Below are 16690 nucleotides of genomic sequence, written 5' to 3'. Positions count from 1 at the left end.
CAAACTGTGTGGCGGAAATAGCATAATATGTTAACAGGTAAAACCGAAATGACGGGCTCAAAGTTTATTAACTTCGGTAAAAGACCGCCTACTATTAGGAAGGTCGAATATAAACAAATATAAAAATTAATTTTAATGAGTTTATAATAAAAGGAAGTTAATCGAAGAGGCCTATAAGAGGCGGAGAGATATAAAATAAATCTATAACTTTTGTAAGCAAAATTAAGAAAGAGAGTCTATACTCTCTTAGACACCAACACTTCCGTCTAAGGGAAGGGTCGGCCATTGAAAGGTGAATGAGAGTTCATACTCTCTCGTCACCATAATTAATCAAATTAATTCCAAAAGCTAACTAAGCTAATATAGAAGTTTCCAGTAAAGCGACAGCCGAAATCAAAGAGAAATACTTCACCAAAGTCGTGAAAATACTCCAAGAACATAAGCGTATCCCAGAACGTCTTGCCGGAAGCACGACAGAGGAATAATTGAGGAGGTGTCAACAAGAAGTACTTGAGTACCTGGCCACAGGTGGCGCTGGTAAATACACCCCCTTCTAGTATTGTGATAGCTGGCGTATCCCTCCATAGAATTCTGTCGGGCAACGGAGTTGACAGCTACATGATTATCGGGTAAGTTTAATATTGAAAAATATCAAATTCTTACCTGACCTCATACCCATGGGCATTCCAGGCCCAACAAAACATCAAATTCTCACCTGGCCTCATACCCAGGGGCCATTCCAGGCCCAACAAAACATCAAATTCTCACCTGGCCTCATACCCAGGGGCCATTCCAGGCCCAACAAAACATCAAATTCTCACCTGGCCTCATACCCAGGGGCCATTCCAGGCCCAACAAAACATCAAATTCTCACCTGGCCTCATACCAAGGGCCATTCCAGGCCAAACAAAACATCAAATTCTCACCTGGCCTCATACCCAGGGGCCATTCCAGGCCCAACAAAACATCAAATTCTCACCTGGCCTCATACCAAGGGCCATTCCAGGCCCAACAAAACATCAAATTCTCACCTGGCCTCATACCCAGGGGCCATTCCAGGCCCAACAAAACATCAAATTCTCACCTGGCCTCATACCAAGGGCCATTCCAGGCCAAACAAAACATCAAATTCTTACCTGGCATCATACCCGGGGGCATTCCAGGACCTGGAGGTCCCATCATTGGGGGACCCATCATCGGACCTCTTGGGCCCATTGGAGGCATCCCCATATTTGCACCGGCCATTCCTGGTGGACCCATGTTGCCCATCCCTGGTCCTCTAGGTGGACCTCCTGGTCCAGGCATGTTAGGTGGTCCTCCTGGCCCAACTGGACCACCTGGCCCATTTGGACCACCCGGGCCACCAGGTCCTCCTCCTGGAATCCAAGAAAAATTATTTTTCTTAACATGAGGGAAAAGAACTTAATTTTAGAGTAAGAAATTCTAATGATTCTTGGTAAAGGAATTCTAAAATGTCTCATTTTAGAATAAGGAAAAGTAACTAAAATGTCTCATTTTAGAATAAGAAAAAAATAAGGATCCTTAGCCAAGGAACTCTAAAATGTCTCATTTTAGAATAAGATAAACTAATGATCCTCGACAAAGGAATTCTAAAATGTCTTTTTAAAACTAACGATTCTTGGCATAGCAACTCAAAAATTTCTCCTTTTAGAATAAGATAAACTAACGATCCTTACCAAAGGAACTCTAAAATATCTCCTTTTAGAATAAGGAAAACTAATGATTCCTGGCAAAGAAACTCTTAAAATATACCAATAATAATTCAACGACCAAACGACATACTGTAAAGTACTTCGGAATGTCATGGTATAAATACGTACCCTGCATATTTGCTGGTGGAGGAATCGCTGCCCCTTTAGGAATCTTGCCAGCCTTGAATGCAGCAGCTGCAGAGTAGAATAAGAAAGTTTTAATGTATAAACTGTTACAGCTTCGCATATAATTTTGATACAAAATCCTATCGTACTGTAAAAAATATCGATTTAGTACATAACCATAAGGGATAACGTTATGTATGTTAATTTGCAAAATACAAAACCTTTTCAGCAGAAAGGATCTACTGTATTTAGTACATAACCATAAGGGATAACATTATGTATGTTAATTTGCAAAATACAAAACCTTTTCAGCAGAAAGGATCTACTGTATTTAGTACATAACCATAAGGGATAACATTATGTATGTTAATTTGCAAAATACAAAACCTTTTCAGCAGAAAGGATCTACTGTATTTAGTACATAACCATAAGGGATAACATTATGTATGTTAATTTGCAAAATACAAAACCTTTTCAGCAGAAAGGATCTACTGTATTTAGTACATAACCATAAGGGATAACATTATGTATGTTAATTTTCAAAATGCAAAACCTTTTCAGCAGAAAGGATCTACTGTATTTAGTACATAACCATAAGGGATAACATTATGTATGTTAATTTGCAAAATACAAAACCTTTTCAGCAGAAAGGAACTATACTATCACTGTTTTAAAGTTTTATTTCACCTGATTGTATAAGAATATAGCATGTTCAATCACAATAAAAAGCATTCATCTTTCTATACCCTTTCAAGTAAATGTTACAGCAATGATTGACAGAATCTTATACTCTAATACAGTACAGTACTAAATGTCCTCTTACTTGTGGCATCAATAAGATTCTGTGCCTGCTCCTCCATCCATTTCTGGTAGTAGATCTTTACATTCTCTTTATGTTTTCTTCCTTGACAGTGTGTCTTTCGGACTGACGGCTGTAAAAAAAAATGCAAAAAATATTTAGGGGAGTAAGAACAAAGCATTGGGTTTTCAAATAATGGACCTAATGTTGGTTAACTATTTTTTATATCAGATCTTTATGTTTTTACTTTTTCTCTCTTGACAGTGTGTCTTTCAGACCGACGGCTGTAGAAGAAATGCAAAATATATTTGGAAGAGAAAGAACAAGAGCATTGGGTTTTCAAATAAAGGACCTAATGTTGGTCAACTATTTCATTATATCAGATCTCTATGTTCTTTTCATTATTTTTCCCTTGACAGCGTGTCTTTTGGACTGACGACTGTAAAAGAAATGCAAAAAATATTTGGAAGAGAAAGAACAAGAGCACTGGGTTTTCAAATAACGGAACTAATATTCGTCAATTTCTTTCTTTATATTAGATCTTTATGTTCTTTTCATTTTTTCTCCCTTGACAGTGTGTCTTTCAGACTGACGGCTGTAGAAGAAATGCAAAAAATATTTGGAAGAGAAAGAACAAGAGCATTGGGTTTTCAAATAATGGACTTAATGTTGGTCAACTTTTTTCTTATATCAGAACTTTATGTTCTTTTCATTTTTTCTCCCTTGACAGTGTGTCTTTTGGACTGACGGCTGTAAAAGAAATGCAAAAAATATTTGGAAGAGAAAGAACAAGAGCACTGGGTTTTCAAATAACGGAACTGATATTCGTCAATTTCTTTTTTTAAATTAGATCTTTATGTTCTCTTTATGTTTTTTTCCTTGAGAGTGTGTCTTTAAGACCGACGGCTGTAGAAGAAATGCAAAAAAATATTTGGAAGAGAAAGAACAAGAGCACTGGATTTTCAAATAACGGAACTAATATTCGTCAACTATGTGTTCCAAGGCATCCCCAAGAAAAACCATCAGAAAATCAAACAAATCGACTAAAAAACCAATAAGGTGATCGATATAAAGTAGGCTAAAGTAGCTCTACAGTTCTGAAAGATTAATATCACAACGTGTGCCAAGGAAAAGCCATTCCTTTTTGTAATTTATAAAACAGGAACATAGACTAAATTTACTAGATTGAAAGTTAGACATTTATTATATAAACTTATGAAATTGATCTCTCTGAAGACAGCATAAAATAAGCAAACTAGAAGGGCACTTAGTAAAGTGTAGACCTTCTCCGCAGCAGCTTATTTCTCAACCTTTTGCTCGACCTTGACCTTGACATGTATTAATAGGTGTGGATTTTCATACACTCAAATATGAACCAAGTTTGAAGTCTCTGTGACAATGATGTCCAAACTTATGGGTGATTACGTGAATTAGACATTTTGCTTGACCGTGACCCTGACCTTTGACCCTCCAAAACTTGATAATTTCCAGCTTTTTACATAACAGTTAATCCCTGCTAGTTTCATTTCTCTACGATTAAAATCATAACCAGGAAGCTGTTCACTAACACACAAACAGGGGGTAAAACATAACCTCCTCCTAACTTCATTGGCGGAGTTAATTAACTGGATTAAAGGTTAGACACATTTAATCAAGTGACAGTTTTCAAGAAGTTACTGCCGAACAATTCAAAATAAATTAATTACTCACTACAGCACATACATATCATGAAACAAAATTACTGTATCCTTTTATACTCAAATCCACAACTGTGCAAGTATGCAAAAGAGACGTACATAGAGGCATAAAATTACTAGCTTGTATACCCCAATACCTAAAGACTTGACCAAATCACCATCTCTTCAGATCAAATACTTACCGAGTCATGTGTAAGGTAAGTGTCGCAGTAATCACAGTAGTATCTGCAAAAAGAAAAAAAAAATATATTCAAATCTATGTGATACAGTATACAGTTTTTCAAAAATATTTGGAGTTATCTAATTAAAAACTAAATATGAAATACAGCACTGTAGAATACTGTAGTAATTTTGACCTTTCATATCAATTTCCGTAAGACAACTTATGAAATAATAGAGTAATGATACGAAGATAAAGAAAACATAACAAATTCGAAGATAATTTGTATTTTTCCTAACCATACAAACCTTAGCTATTTACATTGGGTTTACCTTTTAGCGCAGCTGAAATGGCGAGCCACTAGAATTTAACAAGGGTGTATTACCCCCGCGCTAGTTAGCAAGGGGGGGGGGGGGGAGGGGAGGGTAGTGGTAGCTAGCTACCCCTCCCCCCCCTCACACACAGGTGAATGCTCACTTTCACTTAGAGGTAGGACTTGTCTTGGGGGACAGGGCTGGCGGGCAAATACTGTATGTGTAAATAGCTAAGGTTTGTATGGTTAGGAAAAATACAAATTATCTCCGAATTTGTCATTTGTTCTGTAACCGAAATACAAACCACGCTATTTACATAGGGTGACTTACCCCTTAGGTAGGGTGGAAAGTCCCCAGCCATACTGGCTTTGGCTTTACCCGGGGATTCAGAATCCGAGAGAGCAGCACTTCGAGAAAAAGTCCCTGCACCTCGCAAGTTCCTTGCTCCGCAAGGAGTGTGCGGCCTACATAAGCTTGTGTGGAGGGAAGAAGCGTGACTTGTCCTAGGCAGTCGACCTGAAGATCTTTAGATAGAATTCTGGACTAGAACTTTCCCAATACCACCTCGTCAGGGTATGGGGGACGCGACAGTATCATTTTAATACTAGGAACACAAGGAAGCATGGTTTACCTGCAGAGGTTTGAGGTCAGCTATGCAGAGAACCTAGGATGCTGCTTTCCCCAAGAGAGGGGAGGATGAAGAAAGAAGTAAGGGCCAGACATACCTCTTTCAATCATGCAGTCTGACACCGGGTAACAATGCCCCCAACCTTCTGCTACCTGTCCATTAAGGAGCCTGAGGTTAGACCAGCTGTTGTGTAGCCACCACAGGCTGATAGAAAAATGTATCGAGGCTCCTGTGGGTCACGTCCTGCAGGTAGTGAGCTCTGAAAGTCGTCCGACGCTTCCAGACTCCAGTTTGTAGCACCTGCGTCACTGAGTAGTCTTCTTAGAGACGTTGCAATGCCTCTGACATCGTGTGCTCTAAGACTACATGACGGAGGAGGATCTGGATTCAGGGCAAGATGGATGGTCCTAGAATCCAGGCTGCAAAGGTATTCTTGGTGACCCTCCTCTTCGTCCTTCCTGTGCTCCCGAACAGGGCTGCACGTGAGGACAAACTGCAGCTGTTCTTTAAGATAACACCTCCGACTCCTTGCTGGGCATAGTAAGAGAAGGCCTGGGTCATGTTACAGAACGGAGACTCGAAGTCGTACGAGAGACCATGAAGTACACTGATACGCTTGGCCGAAGCCAGAGCAAGCCAGAGCACCGTCTTCTAAGTCAGATGCCTGTCAGATGACTATCATAATAGTTCACAAGAAGCCTTAAGATCCCTAAGAACCCGAGCCATGTTCCATGGAGGAGGTCTCACTTCCAACTGGGTGCAGGTAAGTTCGTAGCTTCGTATGAGCGAAGAAAGATCCAGCGAGGAGGAATTGTCTAACCTTAGAGCCTGAAGGCCAGGCTTGAGGCTGAGCGATAGGCTTTACCTCCGAGAGCAAAAGGCGTAATTCCTCCCGCAGATGGACAATCACTCTGCTAACGCTGGAATAGTGGCATCGAGGGGAGAGATACCTCTCCCACGACACCAACCACAGAAGACTCTCCACCTCGCCCGGTGGACCCCTACGGATGACTTCACAGGTGTCAAGACATCCGCTCCGCGACCTGTCGTGGAACACCTCTCTCTGTGAGGAGATGCTGGATGGACTCCAAGCATGGAGCCGAAGCGGAGCTACGGCTTGTGGTAAATGTAGTGGTATGGTTGCTTTAGCTCTTGTCGTGGGGGAAGCTCTCTCGGGAGTTCGGTCAAGGGATGCAGAAGGTTCGGAAACCACTCTGCATGATGCCGTAGCGGAGCTATGAGAGTCATCGACAGGTTGATCGATAGTCTGGTCTTGTTGAGCCCCCCTTCCCTTCAGACCCAACGGTGGCAAGGCATAGACGTCGATGTTGTCCCACCGATGTGGGAAGACATCTCGGCAGGGTGCCTTGGGGTCCGGGGCTGGGGAGAAGTACAGCAACAGCTTGAAATTCAAAGTCGTCGCGAACAGGACCACAAGGTCCGAGCTTGCTGGCTACTGGGGGTTCCAAAAACCACTCGGTACTCTCTATCTGCGATGCTCTGTTCCGACTGTCGGAGAGCACATTCCTTGTCCGGAATGAAGCGAGCCGATAGTGGTATTGAGCGGACTTCGGCTCATCTCAGTATCTCTACTGTAGGATGGGAAGACTGTTATGAAAAAGTACCTCCCCACTTGATGAAATAAGCAACTACCGTGGTGTGTTGGAACTGTTGACGGCCAGAATATGGCCTTCATCCCTAGCCAATTGATGTGGAGGTACCCTTCTAGTTCTGGCCATAGGCTTGAGATCCTTTGGTTCAAAACGTGCCCCCCCCCCTTCTTTGACGCGGCCGAGGACAGCATCAAATGCGGAGGAGGGACGAGAAGATCCACTCTCTAGCAAAGGCTTCGGAGGTCAACCACACTGCAGGATCCCTCGTTCGGCAGGTCCCATAGGACCAGAATATCTGGGGAATCGTAGTCTTGATTCCACCGGGACTTGAGTCGCCAAAGCAGGAGACTCATCCTGAGGTGAGTGTCTGGGACTAGAGGGGTCAAGGAGGAAGGTGACCTAGGAGGCATAACCAGAAAAAGGCTGGAGACTCTCCTCGCATGAGGAAAGGTTCTCCTACTCTCCTCCGCCTTGCTATCCTGTCATCTGATGGGAAGGCTTAACGGAGCTTGGAGACTAAAATTAAGCCTAGATATCCCAGTTGTTGCGATGGAAACAGAGAACACTTCTCGAGATTTACCATGATCCTTAGATCTTGGCAAAGTCCCAGAGGCTTGTCTCGGTGTCGAAGAAGGGTCGATACCCAGTCATCCAGAAAGCGAAGGAGGCGGATGCCGCTCCTGTGTGGACTTGAAGGTTCGGGATGAACTTCCTGGTGAATGCCTGCGGAGCTGTGGAAAGATCGAAGCATCGCACCTTGAACTGGTATATCTGTTGCCTAGGCTGAATTCTAAGTACTTCCTGTAAAGACAGATGGATTGGGATCTGGAAGTACCTGTCTCTCGGATCCAGTATGCACGTGAAGACTTGTGGTTTCCCTACAAGTCTGATCGAATCTGTTGTATCATACTGACCGAAGTTTGTACGACAAACTTTTTCAGGGCTAAGAGGACGATGGCGGGTCTCCAGCCTTCAGGCGCTTCTTACAAGAAAGAGTCGTTTGAAGAACCTTCGGGGGAGCCGCCGACAACCTTGGAGAGCATCCTTCTAGAGCATGGTCTCGCCCTCTGCCCGAGGGGCTGGCCCCTTTGCCGATCCCATGGCATAAGGGCTCAGCGACACTGGATTCGCTGACAGGGGAGGTAGAGATGCTACGAAACGGGACACGAAATCTCTGGCTGATCATGGAGATCGTTCAGTAATCGGCCCCGAGTTGCTGCCACTTGAAGGTGCAAATCCAGGCATCCCCCCCCGGGGGATTCAGCTAGGGGTTGCCAATCCTAGCGTTTGCGGCCTAGGCCGCCCCCTCTAGGATTATTGCCTTCCCACGAGGGCTCCTCGCCCTTCGTCCCCGACAGGAGGGGGGAAGCTGCATAGACACCTTATCTAGTTGCCCGTGCCGATTCTGATATCCTAGGCTGAACGAGGCTGTTGAAGTTGAGGTGCTGGAGGCTTGTAGGGACTGGATATAAGCGCCTTGGAGGAGCGAATCATGATACGATTATCTCCACCTCTCAGTCGCTCGTTCCTTGTCCTTGGGCTGAAACAAGCCCCTTTCAAGGATGGAAGAGAGTCTGGGTTTGCCGATATCCACGGTAGGGACCTACGAGAGAAAACCTCTCGGTCATTGCATCTCAATGTTTCAACATCGAGTTCGTCCCCAAGTTCGACACTTGGTGTCAGGAAACGAAGGTGCACGTGTCCGAGAGGAGGAAAGTTACATAACCTTCCCGGAGCTTCCTTGTATAAAAACCTCGGGTCGCGACCGGATGGCCAGAGACTCAAGGTCGATGATCAGCCACGAGGTGGCCTGCCTGGCACCCTTTGCGGCTTCCTCCTGGTTTAAGATTCCCGAAGTCGAAAATGTCACCCGCTCGGCGGAGAGTTTCTCGAGGGAAAAACCCCCGGAAGGTCTGTTGCACGGAATGGTGGAGAGGAAGAGCTAAATCAGGCTACCCCATGATCTCGAAGTATTCCCTCCGTTGACGACTGACAGAGGCAGTGTCAGCAGCCACCGTTGGAGGGAAGGGGATCGGGCAATCCTGAGGAGAGGGATGATGGGGCCTGCCTGAAGAGGGAGAAGAATGTTACCCAGACTCTTCTGAAGATTCTTCTTGCTCTTGTACATGTCATGCTCTGCGCTTACGAGGTGAAGATCGTGACTATGATGATCTGAAAGTATGTGCTCCAGAAAAACTCGCCAGGTTGCCCGTGTTGCGAAAACCCGACGGGAATCGCGGACGAAATCGCTCTTGGCGCTCGCGCGATGGTACAATCGTCGGTTCGCACGCGGGCGAACATGTGTGCGCATGAGGACGCGCGGGCGAGGTCGGAAGACTGAAAACGCGTAAGTGAGCGACGGCACGTTGGCGCGATTGTTCTTTGCGGGAGATGGCGCGTCGGCGAGCGATGGCGTGTTAGCCGCGTACGGCGATCTGAAGCGTGGGCGCGTTGAAAACGCTAGCGGGCAGGCGAAGAATCGCGCACTATTGCTAGGAGATCGCTGGCGTGTAGGAGATCGATGGAGCGCGGTTGCGCGGCCAGAACCAGATGGTGAGGTTGCGCATAATAGCGAACGCTCGTGGGCGAGTATAGAAGACTTCTCGTGGGCGCGCGGGCGCTCAGAGACTCGTTCAAATCTAGAGCACAGTAGATCGTCAGCGAGGAGGTGAAGGAATCATCCCTTTCACCTCCACCCACATCTGGAAGCTCGTGGAGTACGCTGGTGCGCCTTGCGCACATCAGGAAAGGGCGCGCAGATGTGCGCTGGCGAGAAGGCGAACGAGGGTGTAAAAAAGAAGGAACAATCTCCTTACCTCTGCCTAGATCAAAAGATCGTGGGCACGAGGGCGAACGTTGGCGCGCATTGCGCACAAAAGAAAAGGGAGTGCAGATGTGTGCTGGCGCGCAGGTGATCGTGGGCATACAGGAGACCATTGGCGCACAAGGCGCGTAGCAGGAAAGGGCGTTCAGAAGTGCGCTGGCGAGCTGAAGAGGGTTGGCGCACAGAAGGTCTCCGAGGCGCAGGTGAGCGCTGGCGATCAGGAGATCTACAGCGAGACTCAGCAACAGGAGATCGCAGGAGAGAAGTCTGGAACACAGCAGGAGAGCGCAAGAGCTCGCGCGCAGGAAAACGTGGGCGCGCAGGTAAAACCTGGCACTTAAGGGACTTACCCACATTGTGGAGTAAGCCCTTAGCCCCGAAGGGACCAGTGTTCGTAGGAAACGAGGTACGTTGGCGCCCACAGCGCACCAGCGTCCAGGAGAAGGTCTGGCAGGAGGATCCTCTGCAGTGAGGGTGAAGATGAAGACGACCACAGGCAGGAGCATCATCATCAGACCTCCGAAGAGGAGCCTCTGGAGTGAACTCCCCCAAGGGGGAGAAGCACTTGCAGGAGAGACCGTGGCACAGCTGCCCCCGAAGGGGACTGAGCCCTCAGCAACAACAGCAAAAGGAGACCTCCGAAGAGGAGTCTCTGTGGTGAACTTCCCCCCACCCCCCACCCCTCCCCGAGGAAGAAACACTCGCAGGAGAGACCGTAGGGCTCAGCTGCCCCCCGAAGGGGACTGAGCCTTCAGCAACAACAGCAGGAGTCCTACGAAGAGGAGTCTCTATGAGTGTCCTCTCTCGCGAACGAAAGGAAAACTTCATAAAAGAGACTGAAGATGGAGCCCAAGGACCGAAGGGCAAGCCAGTGACCTAGGAGCCAACCTCCTTAGAGGCGCTCCTGCAGCTGCTCAGCCCCTTGAGCTTAGCTGCAGGTGAGACCGCTCAGCATCAAGAGCATAGTCGCACAAAAACTATGGTCCGAGAAGTAACCGCTCAGCCCCTTGAGCAAGGTTACAAAAGCGGTCACTCAGCACCAAGAGCAAAACTGCCAGAGGACCAGGAACATATCATAATCATTAAAGGTAAGAGAAGTTTCCCCCGAAAGGAAAAGAAACTCAAACCTGGGCAGGGAACCTCCCTCGGAAGGGAAGTTACCCACCCAAGGAGGCGAACCTCCTGAGTGTTCTAAGATGAACTGAAGAGCTGTCGGGTGTCTCGGGAGAACTTCCAGGAGAAGGAGACACGTCCCTGACGAAGTCCTATAGAAGAGGCAGCAATGGCCAACTCCCCGAGTCCCAACAAGACAGCTCTGCTTCGTTGTCACATTAGGCAAACGGAAACAGATCGTTAACTGTGAAAATAAAAAGTAATTAGTTAACATTCATTCCCCCGGGAAGACTCCGAAGAGGGAAAACCCGAGGGAAAAGAACACAAGAATTACATCACAGGCAAGAGCCCCAACCCCACCTACACTCACGGGAAGGGGGAAGGGCGAGAACTGTAACAAAAACTGAATTATAACAGTTATAATTATGCAATTCATTAAAGAATGTTCACTAAAAGTAAGAACGAAAAACCCCGAAGGGAAACGTTCTAAAAGCTGAAAAGTTAACAAATACAATTAGATTTAATAATAAAAAATAATTGAGATAAAAAGTACTGCGTAGCAACTCCATCCGAACGGAGGAGCTATTGTAGGTTTACTATGTAGAAACGTAGTAAAAGGTGAACGACCTCCAGAGAGAGAGAGAGACTGTAGTCAAACTACACTCTCGCGTTCCTACGCTAAACCCCACCTTCCCCGTAGGAAAAAAGGAGTAGCGGAGAACAAAATAATAAGTCCAGCGATGACGACTACTCACGGCGCCCGTGGAAGGAGGCGACCGAAGGACCAAGGAAGAGATCGCGGTCCATGAAATTACATCGTAGTGGCCTGACTGCCGGCGGCCACGCAGTGATATCGTACACACACACACACAGCACGAACACTGAAAAGGAAACTTACTGATTTCTATACTCAAATATATACATAAACATAAAAATATGTTTACATATATATATGAGTAAAGAAAAGCAAGTAATTAAGTAAAGACAAAACAATAAATGGCTGCCATGTGAGGACGGGAACAGAGACATCCGTTCATCGTCCGAGCCAAAAGCGAAGTGAGTCAGTTCACCAGTGTATGAGGGGGGAGGGGTAGCTAGCTACCCCTCCCCTACCCCTGCTAACTAGCACGGGGGTAGTTAACCCACGTTAAAAATCTAATGGCTCGCCATTTCAGCTACGCCGAAAGTAATACCCTATGTAAATAGCGTGGTTTGTATTTCAGTTACGGAACAATTGTATTTTTCCTAATTATACAAATCAGAGTCCTCCAATTCCAGCCACCTTTGATGCCAATCGCGCAAACGAAAGGGCATCTTGCTGCTCGTAAGTGGTTGCTTGTTCTCGTACCTGGTCGAGCGAGCACATGGTAATTTCCTGGCGTGAGAACTGGCAATGGGGAGATACAATAGGCAAAAAGTAATCCCAATCCCATAAGCACAAGCAAATATCACCAATGATTACCCGGTGAATAACCTTATGGTGACCGCCCATCAGGCACACAGGAGAAATGTCTCGTCGCACATAAAAGCAAGGTGACCGATTGCTGGTTCCTCTCTCCCTATCTCAAGCCAATTTCTCCCCCTTAGGAACTGAAGTATCCTTAGGGAGAGACCAAGGAGTAACTCGATTATCCAGGGGAAGGAAAGGGAAAAGGGCAGTAACCTTCATCCCTGATGATAGTGCGTATGCTTGGTTAGGTACCGACCAACACTACCTTGAGGAACACCAGACATGAAATTCCTTTTACCAGTATGGTGTGCATCAACAAAATAAAAATTCAATAATGATGCTAAGAAAAGACCCACCTGCTCCCATTCATATAACTTGAAAAAAAAGGGACTCATGATTAACACTGTCGTAGGTGGCTCTAAAATCAAGGGATCTTATTTGAACTTCCTCACCACAATCAAAGGATTTCTGTACAGTACAGCACATTTGTGTATCATTACTATGGGGCTTACATCACCCTGCAAACCCCAGTTAGTTCTACAGTACTTATGGCTACAAGGTGTGTCCGTCCGCCATACTAGAAAATAGGTTAAACATCAAAATAACACTGCATTCATACAGAAGGTCCTCAACTTACAAACTTAATTGGTTCCAAGAACGTTTGTATATGGATTGTTTGTAAGTTCAATTTTATTAAATTTTTGTCCTAGGGTAGGCCTAACCTGAATCCCAAGCCTATGATTTCCAATAGCAAAAGTCAAGAAATAGTCGTGTTTCGAATGGAATAGATATCAGGTTATTACAAGTATTATTTTGCTTACTGTATTACATTATATATTATTTGGGTAGTTTGTAGCGCTACGGCCAGGCGTCCTAGTTTGCTTATTATCGCTCCGACTGTTATCTTGTATAGAATAAAAACGTTTGGAAATGGTCTACGGATCTTAAATATGTAGTGTAAGGGGAGGGGGGGGGGGGGGGGGCAGCCCCCTGGGTAAGGACACAGCTTTTAGCATAGGTTAGGTGGGTTTTTTTAAGTTAGCTTCTCACGTCGTACTCGTAGGTAAGGAAACTGTTGTGTAAGGGGGGGGGGGGGGGTCCGGGGGGGGCGAAGCCCCTCTGGGTAAGGATACGGTTTTTAGCATAGGTTAGGTGGGTTTTTAAAGTTAGCTTCTCCCGCCAAAATAGTTTTTAGAACGGCGGCCACAGTTCAGAATATTCCCGTTTTCTACGGGATCTGGCCGTCACCCTACAAAGGCTCCTATTATTTTATTACAATATTTCTTTATCCTATCTTTGTTATCTTTAGTTGAATTTGCGTTTGTATCTCCGACTGTTTGCAAGTCGAATACATGTACATTTATAAGTTGGGGGACCTTCTGTTTCCTAACCATACAAACACGAGACCTTTAACAGCAGTATGACTTTGGCAGTACCAGCCGAACTCTGTCGAGTCCCTTGTCAGGCTGGGAGGAACGTAGAGAGGAGAGCTCCCCTTTTTTTGTTTCAATTGTTTGATGTCGGCTACCCCCCAAAAATTGGGGGAAGTGCCTTGGTGTTGGGGTTTGACTCAAAAAGAAGACGAAATCATGGCTTCCCGTTTATTGTTGGAAGGTGGTCTGCCGTCCGCTCAACTATATGAACGTTCGAAACACAGCAGAGGGTATAAGTACAATGAAAACAAAAGAGGTGTAATAAAGGGGATAACCTTATTATAAATAAAGGATTAAATCACTTATATCATAACATTTGGTATATGTATGTACGACTTTGGCAAAGCTGGAACCGGGCGTTGAGCTTTTAACGAGGTGAACAGTCAGTCCGTCTCTCTCTCTCTCTCTCTCTCTCTCACTGTCTTGAACAGTTAATGCTCAAATTTGCCATCATTCAGATAAAGCCTGATAAACATAGCTGGCTGTTGACAGGTAGCATAAACCTTCACTTTGATCTTTGGCCTGGAAATACAGGGTGATTGAGGAGGTCATTCCACTTGAAGGTCTCAGTTTTGTATGGTTAGGAGAAAACATTATTAACCCTTTTACCCCCAGGAGAATACATTATTAACCCTTTTACCCCCAAAGGACGTACTGGTACGTTTCACAAAACTCATCCCTTTACCCCCATGGACGTACTGGTACGTCCTTGCAAAAAAATGCTATAACAAATTTTTTTCTTATATTTATGATAATTTTTTGAGAAATTTCAGGCATTTTCCAAGAGAATGAGACCAACCTGACCTCTCTATAACAAAAATTAAGGCTGTTAGAGCAATTTAAAAAAAAATATACTGCAAAATGTGCTGGGGAAAAAATAACCCCCTAGGGGTTAAGAGTTGGAAATTTCCAAATAGCCTGGGGGTAAAAGGGTTAAAATACGTGTGATAAGTTCCTACACGTACAGAACACTTATGCTTCATTAGGCAGTGATGCAGACCAGTATATCAGTAAATACACTTCACTAGGCAGAGTTTTGTGGACCAATATATTTATAAATAGGCTAAATTAGATAAGGGGTTTTGCAGAACGAAGGCCGTTGCTACAGACTACCTACAGTAGATAACATGAAAGAAAATTCCTGTTTTTTTATGTGCATGGAGGTCCTGGTCCATTGATATACAAAAGGTCCATACGTACATATAGTGTGTTTATATATATTTAGATATATATATATGGAGGTGTATGTAGTTGGATGGGATTCGCATAAATTTTTTCATTACTTGCCAAATGAATTTTCTTTATGGAAAAACAATGCCTATCCTAGTCGAACTACAATATTATGAAGCTAGTTTTGTGATTTAAAAAATATTATGGTTTAGTGTTACCTTGCCGGGAGTAAATGTGGTTAAAAACCAAACACAGGGTTGACGCTTGAAGTTTTAGGGTAAGCAAAGGATATGGCGAGGCCTTTGTATATCAGCGGCCAGTTCCTCCAGCAAGCATAAAATATGGACACCAACTAAACTAAACTTTCCCTCCAACCTATCCTACAAGCCATGTCCTTACCTACTTACCTAACGATTAGCCCACGGCAACACCCCTTAAACTGCTGTATTCTTAGTCAGCCATCATCATACATACTAGTGGCCGCTTTCATACATACACCCCGATATGGCGGTCCAATGGGAAGAGCGTAACACCCCCAGGAGGTAAGTAGGTTAGGATACGGCAGTTTAAGGGGGGAGCATAACACCACCAGGAAGTAAGGATACGGCTCCTAGATTAGGTAAGGTGGGACACCTAAAATTACATGTTCTTGAGTTTGTTTCCATTTTAAAATATGGATTTTCAGTCATAACTTGAAATTTTACGTTCAATCGACTACAAAAACTTCAATTTACCAAAGTATTGTCGATTATTAAATACGAAAATTTCATATGCTAGTAACATCCTTGACTAGCGGTAAGGTACAGCCTACCGGTAAATTAGCCAAGTATATACTTACGTCTAGCCTAATCATAATGACCTTTATATATAGAATAGGGTGTATGTATGATAGCGGCCACCTGTATTTATTATTATATCTAACTTAGAACACGGCATTGTAAGAGGGGGGGGGGTCACAGGGGGGCTAATCGTTAAGTAAGTAGGTAAGGACACGGCTTGTAGGTTAGGTTAGGGGGGAAAGTTTAGGTTAGTTGATGTCCTCTTTTAATCAAAGAGTGAGAAACAGGCCACTGATATACAAAGGCTCCTATAAAATTATAAGCTGGCTAGAAGAATATGGTATACGTATATATGAATAAATTAAACTTATAGATCAAATATTGAAAATGGCAAACTACGGTATCGTTTTCACCAGCGACATCTACCTCACACATATTTCATAATTATTTAATATCTAGGCTATTTAGCGTAATAAAAATTGGTTTAATATTATCTTAATACTTTAGGTTTCTACAAAATAATGTACTAAATCTCAAAATTCACGTAATAATTGTAAAAATCATCGTAGAACTTACTTCGGCATGGTTGTTTTTCGGCCGACGCTCGTTTGCCTTGTTGTTGTTCTTCTTCTTCTTACGAAAATCATCAGGAATTCTCAAAATGTAAACAATCCTTAGAAACAAACTAAAAACGATTATAAATTAGAACTAAAATTGAGTAAAAATTGAGAAATACATAAAGAAAATAGTAGGATTATTTTTATTTAGTGAAACAAATATATAAAAAAGAAGTATTAAACCTGATGGGGAGGAAAAGACCAAGCAGTGTAAGAAAATAAACTTTGGAGGCGCCGTTGCAAAGATTACGTTGC

The 16690-nt window shown here is 44.3% G+C and overlaps 1 protein-coding gene across 1 annotated transcript in view; it reads right to left on the bottom strand.

Annotated features, from left to right (window-relative positions):
• Window positions 1-16468, bottom strand: part of LOC137618076 (U1 small nuclear ribonucleoprotein C-like) — a 47973-nt gene extending 31505 nt beyond the window's left edge. The window contains exons 1-5 of the mRNA XM_068348046.1: window positions 16395-16468; window positions 4517-4559; window positions 2662-2770; window positions 1842-1907; window positions 1137-1376 (exon numbers count right to left, since the gene is read on the bottom strand). Of these exons, the coding sequence (XP_068204147.1) occupies window positions 1137-1376; window positions 1842-1907; window positions 2662-2770; window positions 4517-4559; window positions 16395-16465 (529 nt within the window). The 5' untranslated portion in view covers window positions 16466-16468. The remainder of the gene's footprint in view (window positions 1-1136; window positions 1377-1841; window positions 1908-2661; window positions 2771-4516; window positions 4560-16394) is intronic.
• Window positions 16469-16690: the final 222 nt, after the last annotated feature.

The sequence above is a fragment of the Palaemon carinicauda genome, chromosome 24, assembly GCF_036898095.1.
Source record: "Palaemon carinicauda isolate YSFRI2023 chromosome 24, ASM3689809v2, whole genome shotgun sequence".
Classification (NCBI taxonomy): Eukaryota; Metazoa; Arthropoda; class Malacostraca; order Decapoda; family Palaemonidae; genus Palaemon; species Palaemon carinicauda.
Note: the sequence above shows the minus strand (reverse complement) of the source record. Positions and strands in the feature narration are given on the sequence as shown.